General features: G+C 44.4%; 1 protein-coding gene across 17 annotated transcripts in view; it reads left to right on the forward strand.

The window, feature by feature from the left end:
• Window positions 1–479: 479 nt before the first annotated feature.
• The window catches only part of LOC109910522 (nucleolin-like), an 89,027-nt gene continuing 73,615 nt past the window's right edge, over window positions 480–15,891 (forward strand). For 13 of the 17 annotated variants that reach the window (XM_048620124.1, XM_048620116.1, XM_048620121.1 and 10 more), the window contains exons 1-4: window positions 480–593; window positions 3,069–3,170; window positions 6,500–6,562; window positions 14,950–15,036. In XM_048620124.1, the coding sequence (XP_048476081.1) occupies window positions 591–593; window positions 3,069–3,170; window positions 6,500–6,562; window positions 14,950–15,036 (255 nt within the window). In that variant the 5' untranslated portion in view covers window positions 480–590. Of the gene's footprint in view, window positions 594–3,068; window positions 3,171–6,499; window positions 6,563–14,943; window positions 15,037–15,891 lie in introns of those variants that run through there. The other 4 variants (XM_048620122.1, XM_048620119.1, XM_048620127.1 and 1 more) reach the window with 4 other exon arrangements.

The raw sequence follows: 15,891 nt of genomic DNA on the forward strand, positions 1-15,891 counted from the left end.
GGGAATGGTTATTTTGCTAATATTTAATTTTGTTATTATTATATTATTTAATACAGTTTATGAGTTTGCGTCCCTTCATACATTTAAAAAAATTGTGGGGGCATGGGAGAAATGGACGTTTTAGGCCTCCCACCGCAGAGGGCGCAATTTTATCCTCGGTTGGAGCCCAAAACAAACACTAACAACCCATTTATAAGATCTTCAACAGCATCACCAACAGCTGGAAAGAGACCTACCTCCTCGGGTCTTCGAGGCCCACAAAGCAAACACAAGGGAGCGGTGAGCCTTCCGAGTCCATCACATAACCCCCGACAAAGATGGCGTTGCGGGGCGCGCAACGGTCGGAATGGAAAATGGCCGACAGACCGTTTCCGCTCGTCGCCCCTAACAAAGATGGAGCTCCTCAACACGCGCGACACCTGCAGATACAGAAGATGGCGTCCACGTGCCCCTAATAAAGATGGTACCGGCGCCACTTTGGGGCATGCAGGATAGCGGGTTTGTGTGTCCCGGCTCACCTCTGACCCTTGACCTGGGGTTGCTTGGTGTTGGCACGAGAAGCGGAGCCTTCTGTCGCCTAGGCAAGGAAGATGGTGAGTGACTGAGGGATGGTACATGCTGAGGTTGGGAAGGGTGTAAGTTCTGTCATCACCACCTTGGTATTTTCCCTTTAAAACCTTTTCTTTTCTGCAAAAGCCTAACACAAGATGCAGTCGTGCGCCATGCGCCAACTAGTGATGCGACTGAGCTCCTGATGTACTACAAACGGGACGTTGAAAGAGGAAGGAGTTTGCACTGATATAGCACCGTCCATATCTCTGCACTGTTCTGGAGTAATATGCGCAGTTCAGGTCGTCCTGCTATAGGAAGGATATTATTAAACTGGAGAGGGTTCAGAAACGTTCACCAGGATGTTGCAAGGAGTTTGAGATATAAAAGTAGACTGGAAAGGCTGGTGTGTAGGAGGTACAGTGGTGACCTAATTGAGGTTTATAAAATCATGAGGGGTATAGTTAAGGTGAATGGCAAGCGTCTCTTTCCCTAGGCTGGGGGAGTTCAAAACTAGGGGACATTTTTAAGATGAGAAGAGAAAGATTTAAGAACGACACAAAGGTCAACCCTTTTACACAGAAAGTGGTTCATGTGTGCAACAAACTGCCAGAGGAAGTGGTGGATGCAGGTACAGTTAAAATGTTTAAAAGACATTTGAATAAGTTCATGAAAAGGAAAGGTTTGGAGGGATATGAGCTAGGAGCAGACAGGTGGGACTAGTTTAGTTTGGGATTATGCTTGGCATGGATTGGTTGGACCAACATTCGATGCTGTATGACTCTATGACAAGCAATAAAGTACTATCTGATTTTACCAAAAAATATCTAGTTGCCAATATACCACTGGATAAACCAGTAAACCTTGTGAATGATCCATTCTGCTCCAGCTTCTCTCATACATCTCAGAATGGATCTCAAGTACAACTAGAACACTTCTTTTCAAATATTACAGGTTTTGTTCCCACTGAGTGTCCATCACGCTTTGAGTCTGAATACTGTTAATGGTGAGGCACAGCTGTGATAGAAACAGAACAAAAAGGAGGCGAATTCTGCATTCTGGGTCCCACCATTTGGTGGGATGATCTGCCCCCACGAGCCCAAATGCCCCACATGTGTGTCGCAAATTGAGCTGCTCAATCATATGAAGAAATGAGGCAGAAAGGAGCAATCCTAAATAGCTGACCAAATTGAAGCAAAAACATTTCAATAAAGTTTAGAAGAATGAGAGGTGATCTTATCAAAGCAAACAAATTTCTGACAGGTCTGAATAGGGTAGACACAGAAAGGATGTTTCCTATGGCTGGGTGGGGAGGGAGGGGAGGGTGCTGATCCAGTAGGCACAGCCTGAGAAAGAGAGGCAAACCATTTAAGACAGTGATGAATAAGAATCTCTTCTCTCAGAGAATAGTGACCCTCTGGAAGTCTCTGTCCCAGAGAACTGTGGGGTCTTGGTCGTTGAGCCCGTTCAAGTAGAAAGACAACAGCAGCAGATTCATGGGAACATCGTCATCTGAAAGTGGTTGTCTCAGTCACACACCATTCTGATTTGGCACCGTATTACTGATTCTTTGCTGTTGCTGGGTCAAAATGCTGGTGCTCCCTTTCATACTGCTATCGGAAAAATGTTGTGAAACTTGAAATGGTTCAGGAAAGATTTACAAGGATGTTGCCAGCGTTAGAGCTATAGGGTGAGGCTGGAAAGGCTGTGGCTATTTTCCCTGGAGATTTGGAGGCTGAGGAGTGACCTTATAGAGGTTTATAAAATTGTGAGAGGCATGGATAGGGTGAATAGCCAAGGTCTTTTCCCCAGGGTGGGGGAGTCTAAAACTAGAGGGCATAGGTTTAAGGTGAGAGGGGAAAGATTTATATGGGACCTAAGGAGCAACTTTTTCATACAGAGGGTGGTCCATGTATGTAATGAACTGTCAGAGAAAGTGGTAGAGGCACAAAATTATGACATTTAAAAGGCATCTGGATGGGTATATGAATAGGAAGGGTTTAGAGCGATTCTGGCCAAGTGCTGGCAAATGGGACTAGATTAATAAAGAATGTCTGGTTGGCATGGACGACTGGACTGAAGGGTCTGCCTCTGTGCTGTACATCTTTGTGACTCTATAACATCATTGTGAATATCTGCACACCCCAAAGACTGCTGCAGTTGGAGAAGCAGCTCAGCACCCTCTGCAGGGTATTTAGGGATGGGTGATAAATACTGGCCCAGCCAGCAATGCTCACACCCGATGTACAAATAAAATCAAACCATTTCTACACCCCTCTACCTCACTTCGTCCTTTAAGACTTACCTTAAAACCTACCCCTTCAACAAAATCTTTGTTCACTTAGTGTGTTCTCTAAAATACGCTCTGTAAATATGGGCTGTTGTTATGGAAGCCAATCTCGACGAGTGCGTCACCTCCTTTAGCCAGGAGAGAGATTGGATTCTGAGCCAATTTTTGAGTTTCACATCTTCAGGTCCATTGCTTGATTTGAAACTAACTTCCATGAATTTCCGTGCAGACCAGCAGAAGACCGTCTCTGAGGAGCAGAGTTTCTCTGAGCTCGTTGGAACGGGAGGCACAACTGGAGAAAGAGCCAAAAACGCAGTCAAAGTCACTGCAGGTAAATGAGGCCTGCTCAGATTACACCTTATGCTGCGCTGCATGGCATGACGCTGCTTTGTACTGTTTCCTGATCATTTAGCTGCCTGGTACATCTGGAAGTGGCTTGTTGATTTTTAGACTGAATCGTGGTCTTTTAGACTGCGTGCTCAGTCTGCCTGTTGCAGACAGGCTGAGTGTGACCTGCTCTATGGTCAGTGAGGAATTCTGGAATGAGATTTACAACTGTGGTTCGCTGAGGAATCAGAGACCAGAGAAGCTGTTATTACTTCCTTTAGAGCGGAGAAGACTAAGAACAGATTTGTTAGAGATCTTTAAAATCAGAAAGGGTTTTGACAGAGTAAACAAAGAGAAACTGTTTCCATCACATGAAGGATTAGTAACAAGAGATTGTAGGTCACTCAATCACAGAATTAATACGGGACAGGAGAAGACCATTCTACCAATATGGCCGAAACCGCTTTCGATGAGCATCATGACTTGTTCTTCCTGTAACCTTGCACATTATCATCTAAATATAAGACTGTTATCAATTTTTATAGATATACCATAGAAAGCATTCTGTCCAATTGTCTCACAGCTTGGTACAGCAACTGCTCTGCCGAGGACTGTAAGAAACTACAGAGAGATGTGAACACAGCCTAGTCTGTCACACAAGCCAACCTTCCATCCATTGATCCCACCTATACTTCTCGCTGCCTCAGGAAGGCAGCCAACATAATCAATGAGCCTCTCCCCCGATTATAATCTCTTCCAACCTCCTGGTGGGCAGAAGATACAAAAGCTTAAACACCCATACCATCAGATTCAAGAACAGCTTCTTCCCTGCTGTTATTAGACTTCTGAATGGACCTCTCAAATTTTAAATTTAATGTTGATCTTGCTGTTTGTGCACCTTCACCACAGCTGTAACATTGTATTCCTCGCTCTGTTCTACTACCCTCATGCACTTTGTATGGTATGATCTGCCTGTACTGCATGCAAATCCAAACTTTTCACTGTATCTAGGTACATGTGACAATAGTAAATTAAATCAAATAAAAAAAAAAATTGAAATAAAGCCCTCTGGAAAATCTGATTGGAATCTGCCTTGACCACACTTGCAGGTGGCGCAGCCCAGATCCTACCCGGTTTCTCTGTGTAAAGATTTCTTCTAACATCACATTTACATCTTTTGCAAATCTCTTTAAATCTGTGCCCATGATCCATTTGCAAGCATGAAAACTTTCTCTTGTCAACTCTGTCCGCACCTTTCATGATTTTTGAAAACTTCAATCAGGTTTCCTGTCAGCCTTCTCTCCAAGGAAATGAGTCTGAACCTATTGTCACACCGAAGTTTTCCATCTCTGAAACCATTCTTATAAACCTCTTCTGCACTCCAGGTGATTGGAGAAAGAATCAGAGTGAAAACCTCTTTACTAATCAGTTGGATAGGATTTGAGATGCACACTGTCTGGTAATGCAGTTTCTATAGTAACTTCCTAGAGAAAGTTGCATAAATACTTGAAAGAGGAAGGATATGGGAAACAGTTAGGGTTAGGTTTGGGGTTGGCATGCTCTGCAAAAGAGTTAACCCAGACTTGATGGGCTGAATAGCCTCCTTTTGAGCTGTTCTGTTCCATTGTTTCTTTTATCATGCTGTGTATTATTCCCCTGTTTTATTACTAGCTCCATCTGACTTTCGTAGATTCATAGAATCCTGCAGTGTGGAAACAGGCCATTTGGCCTATCGAGTCCACACCAACCCCCTGAAGAGCATCCCATCCAGACCCAACACCTACCCTATCCTTGCAATCCTGCATTTCCCATGGCTAACCCACCTAGCCTACACATCCCTGGGCACTGTGGGCCAATTTAGCATGGCCAATCCACCTCACCTGCACATCTTTGGACTGTGGGAGGAAACTGGAGCCCCCAGAGGAAACCCACGCAGACACAAGGAGAATGTGTAAACTCTGTACAGTCACTCGAGACTGGAATCAAACCCGGGTCCCTGGCGCTGTGAGGTGACAGTGCTAACCACTGAGCCACCATGCCTCTCCTTTTGATGGATGATTTCACCCCTCCCTTTTCTAAACTCTGGAGAATAAAAGTGTGATCTATTTATTCTTTCCCCTTACTACAATCCCTCCATCCCAGGAATTAGTTTAGTGAACCTTAGTTGCATTCTCTCAATGGCAAGTATATTCTTACTAAGGTAAGAAGTCTGAGACGCAATACCCCAGGTACGGTATCACCATACCTCTGTCTGATTGCAGCCAGACAGCTCATCCCCTTGTAATAAAGGCAGCGAAGGCAAGGTCAAGTAAGAACGGCAGATTTCCATCCTTAATTACTAACGTCTTAATTCCTTCCTCACCATCACAAGGCTGGTTTGTTTATTCTGCATTTATTCAACGGACTAAGCTAAGAGCCTCGCGGATGTTTTCTTTTATTTATTCACGGGATGAGGGTGTCACTGGCCAGGCCAGCATTTATTGCCCATCCCTAATTGCCCAGAGGGCAGTGGAGAGTCAACCACATTGCTGTGGGTCTGGAGTCACTTGTAGGCCAGACCAGGTAAGGATGGCAGTTTCCTTCCCTAAAGGGACATTAATGAGCCAGATGGGTTTTTCCCAAAAATCGACATGGTCATCATTAGACACTTAATTCCTGATTTTTATTGAATTCAAATTCCACCCTCTGCCATGATGGGATTCGAACCCAGGACCCCGGAACGTTATCTGGGTCTCTGGATTAATAGTCCAGTAATAATATCATTAGGCCATTGCCTCCCCTAGTTATTAGTCGAGTAGCATCATTACTAACGCCTTGCTCCCCCCAAAAATCCAGCATCCTCCCATGTCAGAGGTGAGTTTGAAATATTTGGTTTGGGTGTGACACTTCTTGTACTGCTGAAAGTGATGCCATGTACAGACCAGACCATGCCAGGCTCTGTGCCGAACCTTAGCTGTACTATGGGCGTTATGTTTGGTGTTGTTGCTGCTGGCTGAGGCAGGAATAAATTTAACCGGCATTGTCTTTCCACTGATCCCATCCGTCAGGTGTGCGTGAACACAGCGGCATCGGGTCGCACTAAATCCAGGCTTGTCTGTGATGCCTACTGTGGGCAAACAGCTGCCCTGCAGTGCTTGGGCTTGTGAACGAATAATAATGGACCCCATGGGCAAGGCAGTAGCTGGGGGAAAGAAGTTGTTACCAGCATCAGGACTGCTTATACGTCCTGGAAAGAATTGACAAAATGATATTTTTGGGAGAACAGAGAACATGTTGCTTGAAAGAAACGTGCTGTGTGCTTTGTTATTTACCCGAAGCCTGGTTTGTTTTCAGCCTCGTATTGATGCCTTGCAAAGTTTCCCACTCAGGCGGAGTATGTCCAAGAAAGTGGAAGAGGTCAGTTACCCATCAAACTCGTGACTCCTTTCAGAAACAGGCCATTCAGCCCTTCTGGTCCATGTTTATGCTGCAAATTATTTGCTTCTCGCAATACTTCCTCTTGCTCCATCATTATAACCTCCTGTTCCTTTCTGCCTCATGTACTCATCCAGCCTCCCAATCATCTCATTTATATTGTTCACCTCAACACAGTCGCCATGACAGTCATTTCCACATTCTCAGCACCCTCGGGGTAAAGATGTTTCATCCGAGCTCCCCTTCTAGATTCATCATAGAATTATACGTTGCTGAAAAGGTCCGTCAGCCCATTAAGCCAGCACCAACAAAAAATGATTCTGAATCCACATTTTTCAGCACTTGGCCCATACCTTTGAATGTTATGGCATTTCAAGTGCCATCTGAGTACTTTTTAAAGGTTGAGAGGTTTCCCACCTCAAATACCCTCCTAGGCAGTGCATTCCAGACCCCCAACCCTCTAGGTGAAAAATATTTTCTCAAGTCCTCTCTAAGTCTTGTGCATTTCATCTTTTAAATTCTAGTCTATGTTACTGACCCTTCAACTAAGGGGAATAGCTGCTTCCCATCCACCCTATGCGTACTGCTCATAATCTTATACATCTCAGTCAGGTCCCCTGAGTTCTGAGGAAGGGTAACCGGACCTGAAACATTAACTCTGATTTCTCAGTTTTTTTTTACACGGAGGGTGGTGGGTGCCTGGAACTCGCTGCCGTGGGAGGTAGTGGAAGCAGATACTATAGTGACTTTTAAAGGGTGTCTTGACAAATAGATGAACAGGATGGGAATAGAGGGATATGGTCCCCGGAAGGGTGGGGGGTTTTAGTCGTGACTGGCAGCATGTCGGTGCAGGCTTGAAGGGCTGAAGGGCCTGTTCCTGTACTGTAATGTTCTTTGTTCTTGTTCTCTTCACAGATGCTGCCATACCTGCTGAGATTTTCCAGCAACTTCTGTTTTTGTTTCTAATTTACAGCATAACCTCCCTGTTCTTATAATCTGTGCCACCATGATGAAGGCAAGTGTCCCCTTATGCCTTCTTGACAAACCTATTATCCTGTCCTGCCATCTTCAGGGATCTGTGGGCAAGGTCCCCAAGATCCCTTTGTTCCTCTGAGGTTCCTCCTGTCATTAAATGAAAAAGGTTACTCAGACCACAATGAAAACAAAATACTGTCTATTATTACAAAAACAGAAGTTGTCAGAAAAGCTCAGCAGGTCTGAAGCATCTGTGAAGAGAAATCAACATTAACAGCTCGGGTCTGGTGACCCATCAGACTGAAGAACTTTCAGTTCTTTCCGTTTCCTCAATTCTTTTGGTTTTTTACTGTCAATTATTGGTGATAGTCTAGGACTTGTAGTTCTGCCGCCTCTCCCATGCACGGAAACGTTACCTCTATGCAATCTTAAAAACTCTTTTCAGGTCTGCCTTCCTCTAGTGAAAAGAGACTCGGACTGTTCAGCGTTTCTTGATAGCTTTAACCTTTCATCTCTTTACATTATTCGAATAAATCTTCTGTTTTTGCATTTTCTGCATCCTTTTTGTAATATCATAGAAATATTACAGCCCCAGAGTTTGGCCCATTCTGTCTGCACCAAACAATTTACTTAGTGCCTTTTCTCTTGTCTTCTCCTGTAACCCTACACATTCATCCTTTTTTGCTAACAATCTAATTCCCTTTAGAATGCTTCAATTGGGTATGCTATACCTCACACTCTGGCAGTGCAATCCGGACCCTAACCACCCGCTTCATGAAAACATGTGTTTCCACAATTCCATGTTGTTTCTTTCAGCAGTTGTTCCTGATCCCTTCATGAGTGGGAAGAGTTTCTCCCTATCCACTCAGCCCAGATTCCTCAGGCTTGTGAAGGCACCTTTGAAGTCTCTCTACCTTCTTCAATGAAAACAGTTCTAAAATCTGCAACTTACCATCATAACTGAAGTTCCATATCCACGCACGAACCTTTTCTGCACCCTCTCCAGTGGCCTGTCATCCTTCCTATAGTGCGACGTCCAGAACTGGATACAGCTCCGGCTGAGTCTGAGCTAGTGTCCTGTGAGAGTTTAGTATAATCTTGTTTCTCTCTGAGTATGGTCTAACTAACCAAGACTTTGTGCAAGTTTAATGGAACTTTTCGACTTTCCAATTCTGCCCCTGCATTTATAAACCCCAGTGTTTTGTTTTGTTGTCGGCTGATCAATCTTTTACACTTAATGTTTTCCATATATGAGCTGCAGATCCCTTTGCATCTCTACTGGACTTAGATAAGTACTTTCCAATGAGGTTTGTGGCCCCTAAATTGTTCATAACAAAACGTTCTATCACAAGCTGATCACCAGCAGACGCATAAATAATGGTCTTGGTGTCGTAACAAGCACAGAGCATTGGCACACTTTCATTTTTGAAGTTAGAGCTATAGGCACAGGTTGAATAGGCTGGGGATGTTTTCCCTGGAGCATCGGAGGCTGAGTGGTGGTGTAATAGAGGTTCATGAAATCATGACGGGCATGAATAGGGCCAGTATCGAAGGTACTTTTCCCAGGGGAAAAATTTAAAAGAGAACTAAGGGGCAACTTTTTCACGCAGAGGGTGGTGCGCGTATGGAATGAGCTGTCAGAGGAAGTGGTGGAGGCTGGTACAATTGCAACACTTAAGAGGCATCTGGATGGGTACATGAGTAGGAAGGGTTTAGGCGAAAATGGGTCAAATGCTGGCAAATGGGACTAGATTAATTTGAGATATTTGGTCAGCATGGACAAGTTGGACTGAAGGATCTGTTTCCATGCTGTATGACTCTAAGTGGGGAACTGACAGTTGCAATGTATTTGTTCGGGAGGGGGAAATGAATATAAGACATTCAACAAAGGTCGCAGGGTCAGCATAGAGAATCTAGAGTTGTGGTCTTGTCAATCTGCATCTCAAAGTAGTCACTGAACTGGACGAATAAAGTTACCAAGGGTTTGCAGTGGACTGGTCAGGCTTGTTGTGAGCACTGTATTTGTGGTCACAGCACTTCAAAAGTGAATATAGGTGACAGTGTTGGGAAAGAGCAGGAGTGTTTTCAAGTGTAAATGTAATTTATTGCAAATTTAATCTCAGCGAGATGCGTGAAATCTAAATTGTGCAGCTAGTGGGAAGGTGGTTGGGAGGAACAAATGGAATGATAAAAAAGAAAGACTTGCATTTATATAGTGCTTTATGTAACAACTGGATGTCACAAAGTGCTTAGAAAAGCAAAATACTGCAGATGTTGGAAATCAGAAATAAAAACAGAAGGTGCTGGGGATACTCAGCAGGTCCGGCAGCATGTGTAAAGAGAGAAACAGCTAACGTTTTGTGTCCAATAAGACTGTTCTTCAGAACTCCAACCTTAAAGTGCTTTACAGTTAATTAAATACTTAATGACCTATGTTCATTGCAGGAACCATGGAAACATAGGAAACATGGCAGCCAATTTGCACACAGAAAACTCTCTCAGCAATGTGATAATGACCAGATTATCTAATTTTGTCATGTTGATTGAGGGAAAAATATTGCCCTGGATGCCTGGGAGAATTCCCCTGCTATCCTTCAAACAGTTCCATGGGATCTTGCACATCCACCTGAGCAGGTAGATGGAATTTAATAATTTTTGCAAAAGATGGCATCTACAACAGTGCAGAGCACCGTCAGGGGCACACTGGAGTATCAGTCATGATTCTTGTTTCTTCCAGAATTCATTGTCCTTGGTAAAAAGTGGCAATGGGGGATTTTTGATGGTGCTGTTAGGGAAGGAAGTTTCCCAATGATCTGGCAACATTGAATTGTTGGTGATATAGTTCCAAGTTAAGACAGTGTGCAGCTCAGAGGAGAACCTGTAGGTAGTGCTGCTGTACTGTGTCTGCAGCCCTTGTCCCCCTAGCTTTATGTAGTCATTCATGGGACGTGGGCATCACTTGCAGGTTCAGCATTTATTGCCGCCCCTTAGTTGCCCTTGAGAAGGTGGTAACGACCCCCTTCTTGCAACCACTGCAGTCCATTTGGTGTAGGTAGAACCACAATACCATTAAGAAGGGGAACAGGATTTTGACCGAGTGTCACTGAAGGAATAGCAATATATTTCCATGTCAGGATTGTGTGCAGCTTGGAGGGGAACTTCCAGAAGGTGGTGGTGTTCCCAAATAGCTACAGCCCTTGTCCTTCTAGATGGTAGTGGGAGGGTTATGGAAAGTACTGTCTAAATTTCTGCAGTGCAACTTGTAGATGGTATGCACAGCTGCTTCAGAGCATCAGCGTTGGAAGGTGTGAATGTTTTTGATTTGGTACCAGCTAAATTGGCTGCTTTGTTTTGGATGGTGTCAAGTTTCTTGACAGTTCCTAGCCTCTGACCTGCTCTTGTAGCCACAGTACTTAGCTGGCTAAAATAGAAATTGCTGGATAAACTTAGCAGGACTAGCAGCATCCATGAAGTGAAAACAGAGTTAATGTTTCAAGTCCAGTGACCCTTCTTCAAAACACTCCAGTTCAGCTTCTGGTCATTGGTAGCCCCCAGGATGTTGATACTGGGGGATTCAGTGATAGTAACACCTTTGAATGTCAAGAGGCGGTGGTTGGTTTGTCTCTTATTGGAGTTCATAATTGCCTGGCATTTGTCTGGTGCAAATGTTATTTGCCACATGCCAACCCAAATCTGGATATTATCCAGGTCTTGCTGCATTCGGACATGACCTATATCAGTATCTGAGAAGTTGCAAATGGTGCTGAACATTGTGCACTCATTAGCAAACATCCCCACTTCAAACCTTATGAAGGAGGGAAGGCCATTGATGAAGCTGCTTAACATAGTTGAGCTAAGGACACTATCCTGAGGGACTAGTTCACTTGTGGAGCAATAATAGTGGCCCCACCTCTGGGTGAGGAGACCCATCTGCTCCAGAGGTGTGTAACAGCATCTCTGAACAGGTTGATTTGAAAAATATGCCCTGAGGAACTCCTGCAGAGATGTCCTGAAGCTGACATGACAAAATCTTCAGCAACCGCAACCATTTTCCTTTGTGCCAAGTACAGTAACGCAGAAAGTTTTCCTCAAATTCCTTTGACTCCAATTTTGTTATCACTTTTGACGTCAAACTCAGTCAAATGCAGCCTTGATGTCAAGAACAGTCACTCGCACCTCACCTCTGGAATTCAGCTCCTTTATCCATGTTTGGAATAAGGCTGTAATAAGTCTTGAGCTCAGTGACCCTGTTGGAACCCAAACTGAATGTCAGTGAGCTGGTTGTTGATAAGCTGATGACACCTTCCATCAGTTTATTGATGATCAAGAGTAGACTGATGGCAAAGTAATTGACCAGGTTGGATTTGTCCTGCTTTATGTGTATAGGACGTATCTGGACAATTTTCCACATTGTCTGGTAAATGCCAGTGTTGTGCTGGAACAGTTTGGTTAGGGGTGCAGCAATTTCTGGAGCCCAGGTCTTTAGTACTATTGCCAGAATATTGTCAGGGCCCATTGACTTTGCAATATCCAATAATCCAAACCATTTCTTGATATCACATGGAGTGAATTGAATTAGCTGAAGATTGGCATGTGAGATGCTGGGGATCTCTGGAACAAGCCAAGATGGATCATTCATGCAGCATCTTTGGTTGAAGATTGTTGCAAGTGCTTCAGCCTTATCTTTTTGCACTGATGTGCTGAGATCCCCCATCATTAAGGATGGGGATATCTGTGGGGCCACCTCCAGCGAGTTGTATACTTGTCTACCACCATTCAGGATTAAATGTGGTAGGACCACAGAGCCTCGATCTGATCTGCAGCTTGTGGAATCACTTATCTCTGTCTATCACTTGCTGCTCACACAGTTTGACATGCAAGGAGTCTGGTTTTGTCGTTTCATCAGATGGACATCTGATTTTTAAGTATGCCTGTCATGCCCTCTTGCACTCTTCTTTAAACCAGGGTTGATCCCCTGGCTTAAGGGTAGAGTGGGGGGGAACGCAGGATCATGAAGTTGCAAATTGCATTGAAGTACAATTTGGCTGCAGCTGATGGCCTACAGTGCTTCATGAATGTCTGGTCTTGAGGTGCTAGATTTGTTCAAAGCCTATCCTATTTGTCAGGGTGACAGTGTCAGACAAATGATGGAAGGTGGTATTAATGTAAAGGCAGGACTTCATCTCCATAAGCACTGTGTGGTGGTCACTCATACCGATACCATCGTGGACAGATGCTTTTGTGACAGGCAGATTGGCGATTATGAGGTCGAGTATGTTTTTCCCTCTTCTTGGTTCCCTGACTGTCTACCACGGACCCAGCCCAACAGCTCTATCCTTTTGGAACTCAACCATCAGGGTCACTAGTGGTGCAGCTAAGCCAGTCTTGGCAGTGGAAATTGAAGCCCCCCTATCCGAGAATATTCTGTGCCTAGGGAATCCTCAGTTCTTCCTCAACCATGGAGCATGGAGGTGTACTGGATCATTAGCCAAGGGAGGATGGTATGTGGTTTTCGGCAGACTATTTCCTCACCCCATGTTTGACCTGATGCCATGAGATTTCATGACGTCCGCAGTCAATTTTGAGGACTCCCAGGGCAGTTCCCTCCCAACTGTATACCACTGTGCTGCCACCTCTGTTGGATCATCCTGTTGATGGAATGATGATGATGGTGTTGTCTGAAAACACCATCAGAACGGTGGATGTTATCTACATGGACTTCAGCAAGTCCTTTGACAAGGTTCCTCATGGCAGGCTGATATAGAAGGTGAAGTCACATGAGATCTGTAGTGAGCTGGTAAGACAGATACAGAACTGGCTTAGTCATAGAAGACAGAGAGTAGCAGTGGAAGGGTGTTTTTCTGACTGGAGATCTGTGACCAGTGGTGTTTGCAAGGATCAGTGCTGGGATCCCCATTGTCTGTAATCTATATAAATGATTTGGATAAAAATGTCGGTGGCCTGATTAGTAGGTTTGTGGATGGCACAAAGATTGGGGGAGCTGCGGATAGTGAGGAGGATTCGGGAGGATATAGAGAAGCTGGAGACTTGGATGGAGAAATGGGAGATGGAGATTAATCTGGACAAATGCAAGGTGATGCATTTTGGAGGGTGTAATGCAAGAGGGAAGAATGCAGTAAATGGCAGAACCCTTAGAAGCATTAACATACGGAAGGATCAATGTGCATGGGTCCACTGTTCCCTGAAAGTGGCAACACAAGTGGATAAGGTGGTCAAGAAGGCATATGGCATGCTCCCCTTCATCGGTTGGGGTATAGAGTATGACGATAGGCAAGTCACGTCACAGCTGTATAGGACTTTAGTTTGGCCACATTTGGGATATTGCATACAGTTTTGCCACATTATAGGAAGGATGTGGAGGCTTTGGAGAGAGTACAGAAAAGGTACCAGGATGTTGCTTGTTTTGGAGGGTATTAGCTATGAGGAGATATTGGACAAACTCTATTTGTTTTGACTTGAACGTTGGAGGCTGAGAAGCGACCTGATAGAGGTTTACAAAATTATAAGAGGAATGGATTGTAGGAGCCTTTTTCCCGGGTTAGAAATGCCAATAACTAGGGGACCTAGCTTTAGGTGAAAGGGGGAAAGTTTAAAGGAGATGTGAGAGGCAGATCTTTTATTCAGAGAGTGGTAAGGGCCTGGAATGCGCTGCCAGAGGTGGTGGCAGAAACAGATATAACAGCAACATTTAAGAAGTGCCTTGACAGATACATGAATAGGCAGGGTATAGAGGGATATGGACTACACAAAGGCAAAAGGTTTTTGGTTTAGAAAGTGCCTATGCTGTACTGTACTATTCTTTGTTCTTAAGATATGATTCTATGAGGTATGACTCTATCAGACTCTTGCTTGACTAGTCTGCAAGACAGCTCTTCCAATTTCAGCACTAAGGCTTAGACATTATTAAGGAGGAACTTTTAAGGTGGATAGGGCTGAGTTCGCTGTTGTCGTTTGCGGTGCCTTAGTTGTTGCCAGGTAGTCTGTTGGTTTCGTTCCTTTTCTTTTTATTTTTAGCCTTTGATTTTAGAGGCCGGTTATGCCAGCCGGGGCAAGGACAGCAGTTTCCTTTCCGAAAGGACATTGCAACAATTGCTTATCGTTTCATCATTAGACTTTTAATTCCAGGTTTTTATTCAGTTCAGTATCCACCATCTGCTGTGATGGGATTCGAACCTGGAACTCTGGATTATTAGTCCAGTGGCAATACTACTGAGCCTCCCGCTACTGTTAGAGGTTGCGCGTTTTGGAGGTTCTGTCCAAGTACATCTCATTGACACTGCATCCACTTTCCACTGGTGGTGGAAAGAGAGAGAATATTATGAAATATTGTGATCTTGCTTGTTGATTGACAGATGTTTAATCTCATTGAATAGTTTCTTCAGTGGCTTCAGACTCCAGGCCAACCAGCAAGGCACAGTAATCGAGTTCCAATGCCGCTGTCAGCTTTGAAAATCCAAGAGGTACGATAGAGTTGAGGAAATCTGTTACATTGCTGTGGCGCTCCTGGAGCTCAGTCGCGTGGATGCTTCAGTGGCTACGCTGGTGTTGGGAAGAGACGCAGAGATCCTGGGTTTCTCATGCTCTGTTCTGAATTTGTCGGAACATTGGGGGATCGCTACTGAGAGTTTCCACACCCCCAGGCCTTGCAAGAGACGTGTCAGCCACGTGATATTCTGAGTCTCTCTGGTTACCCCTTCTGGAAAGTGCTTACGTGGAGTGAGGCAGTGATGCATTCTATGGTTGAATGACCTGCCACCTGTGGCTGCTGGGGGAATCTACAGTCATTAGCAGCTGATCTCTCCAAGCACAGTTGAGTGGTCAGTGCTTGTGGAGCTGTTCTAGTCTAGATTTTGGGGAAAGGTTCTACAATGCGAACAGAAGATGGTAGACACCACAATAATCTAACAGGACTAAACAGGGTAAATGCAAGAAGGATGTTCCTGATGACAGGGGGAGTCCAGAACCCGAGTTGTCACAGTTTAAGGATACATGGTAGGACTGAGATGAGGAAAAATGTCTTCACCCACAGAGTGGTGAGCCTGTGGAATTCTCTGCCACAGAAAGGCCAAAACATTGAACGTTTTCAAGAAGGGTTTACATATAGTTCTTGGGGTTAAAGGCATCAAAAAACTTGGGAGAAAGCAAGAACAGGGTTCTGCGTTGGACGATCAGCCATGATCATATTGAATGGTGGAGCAGGTTCAAATGGCCTACTCCTGTTCCTATTTTCTAAGGTTCTGTTTGTATGTACTTGTAATGTTGCCTGAACTAGTAATCCACAGGACCAGACTAATAATCTGGTGATAATATAGCAT

The sequence above is a fragment of the Rhincodon typus genome, chromosome 45 (assembly GCF_021869965.1).
Source record: "Rhincodon typus isolate 14 chromosome 45, sRhiTyp1.1, whole genome shotgun sequence".
NCBI lineage: Eukaryota > Metazoa > Chordata > Chondrichthyes > Orectolobiformes > Rhincodontidae > Rhincodon > Rhincodon typus.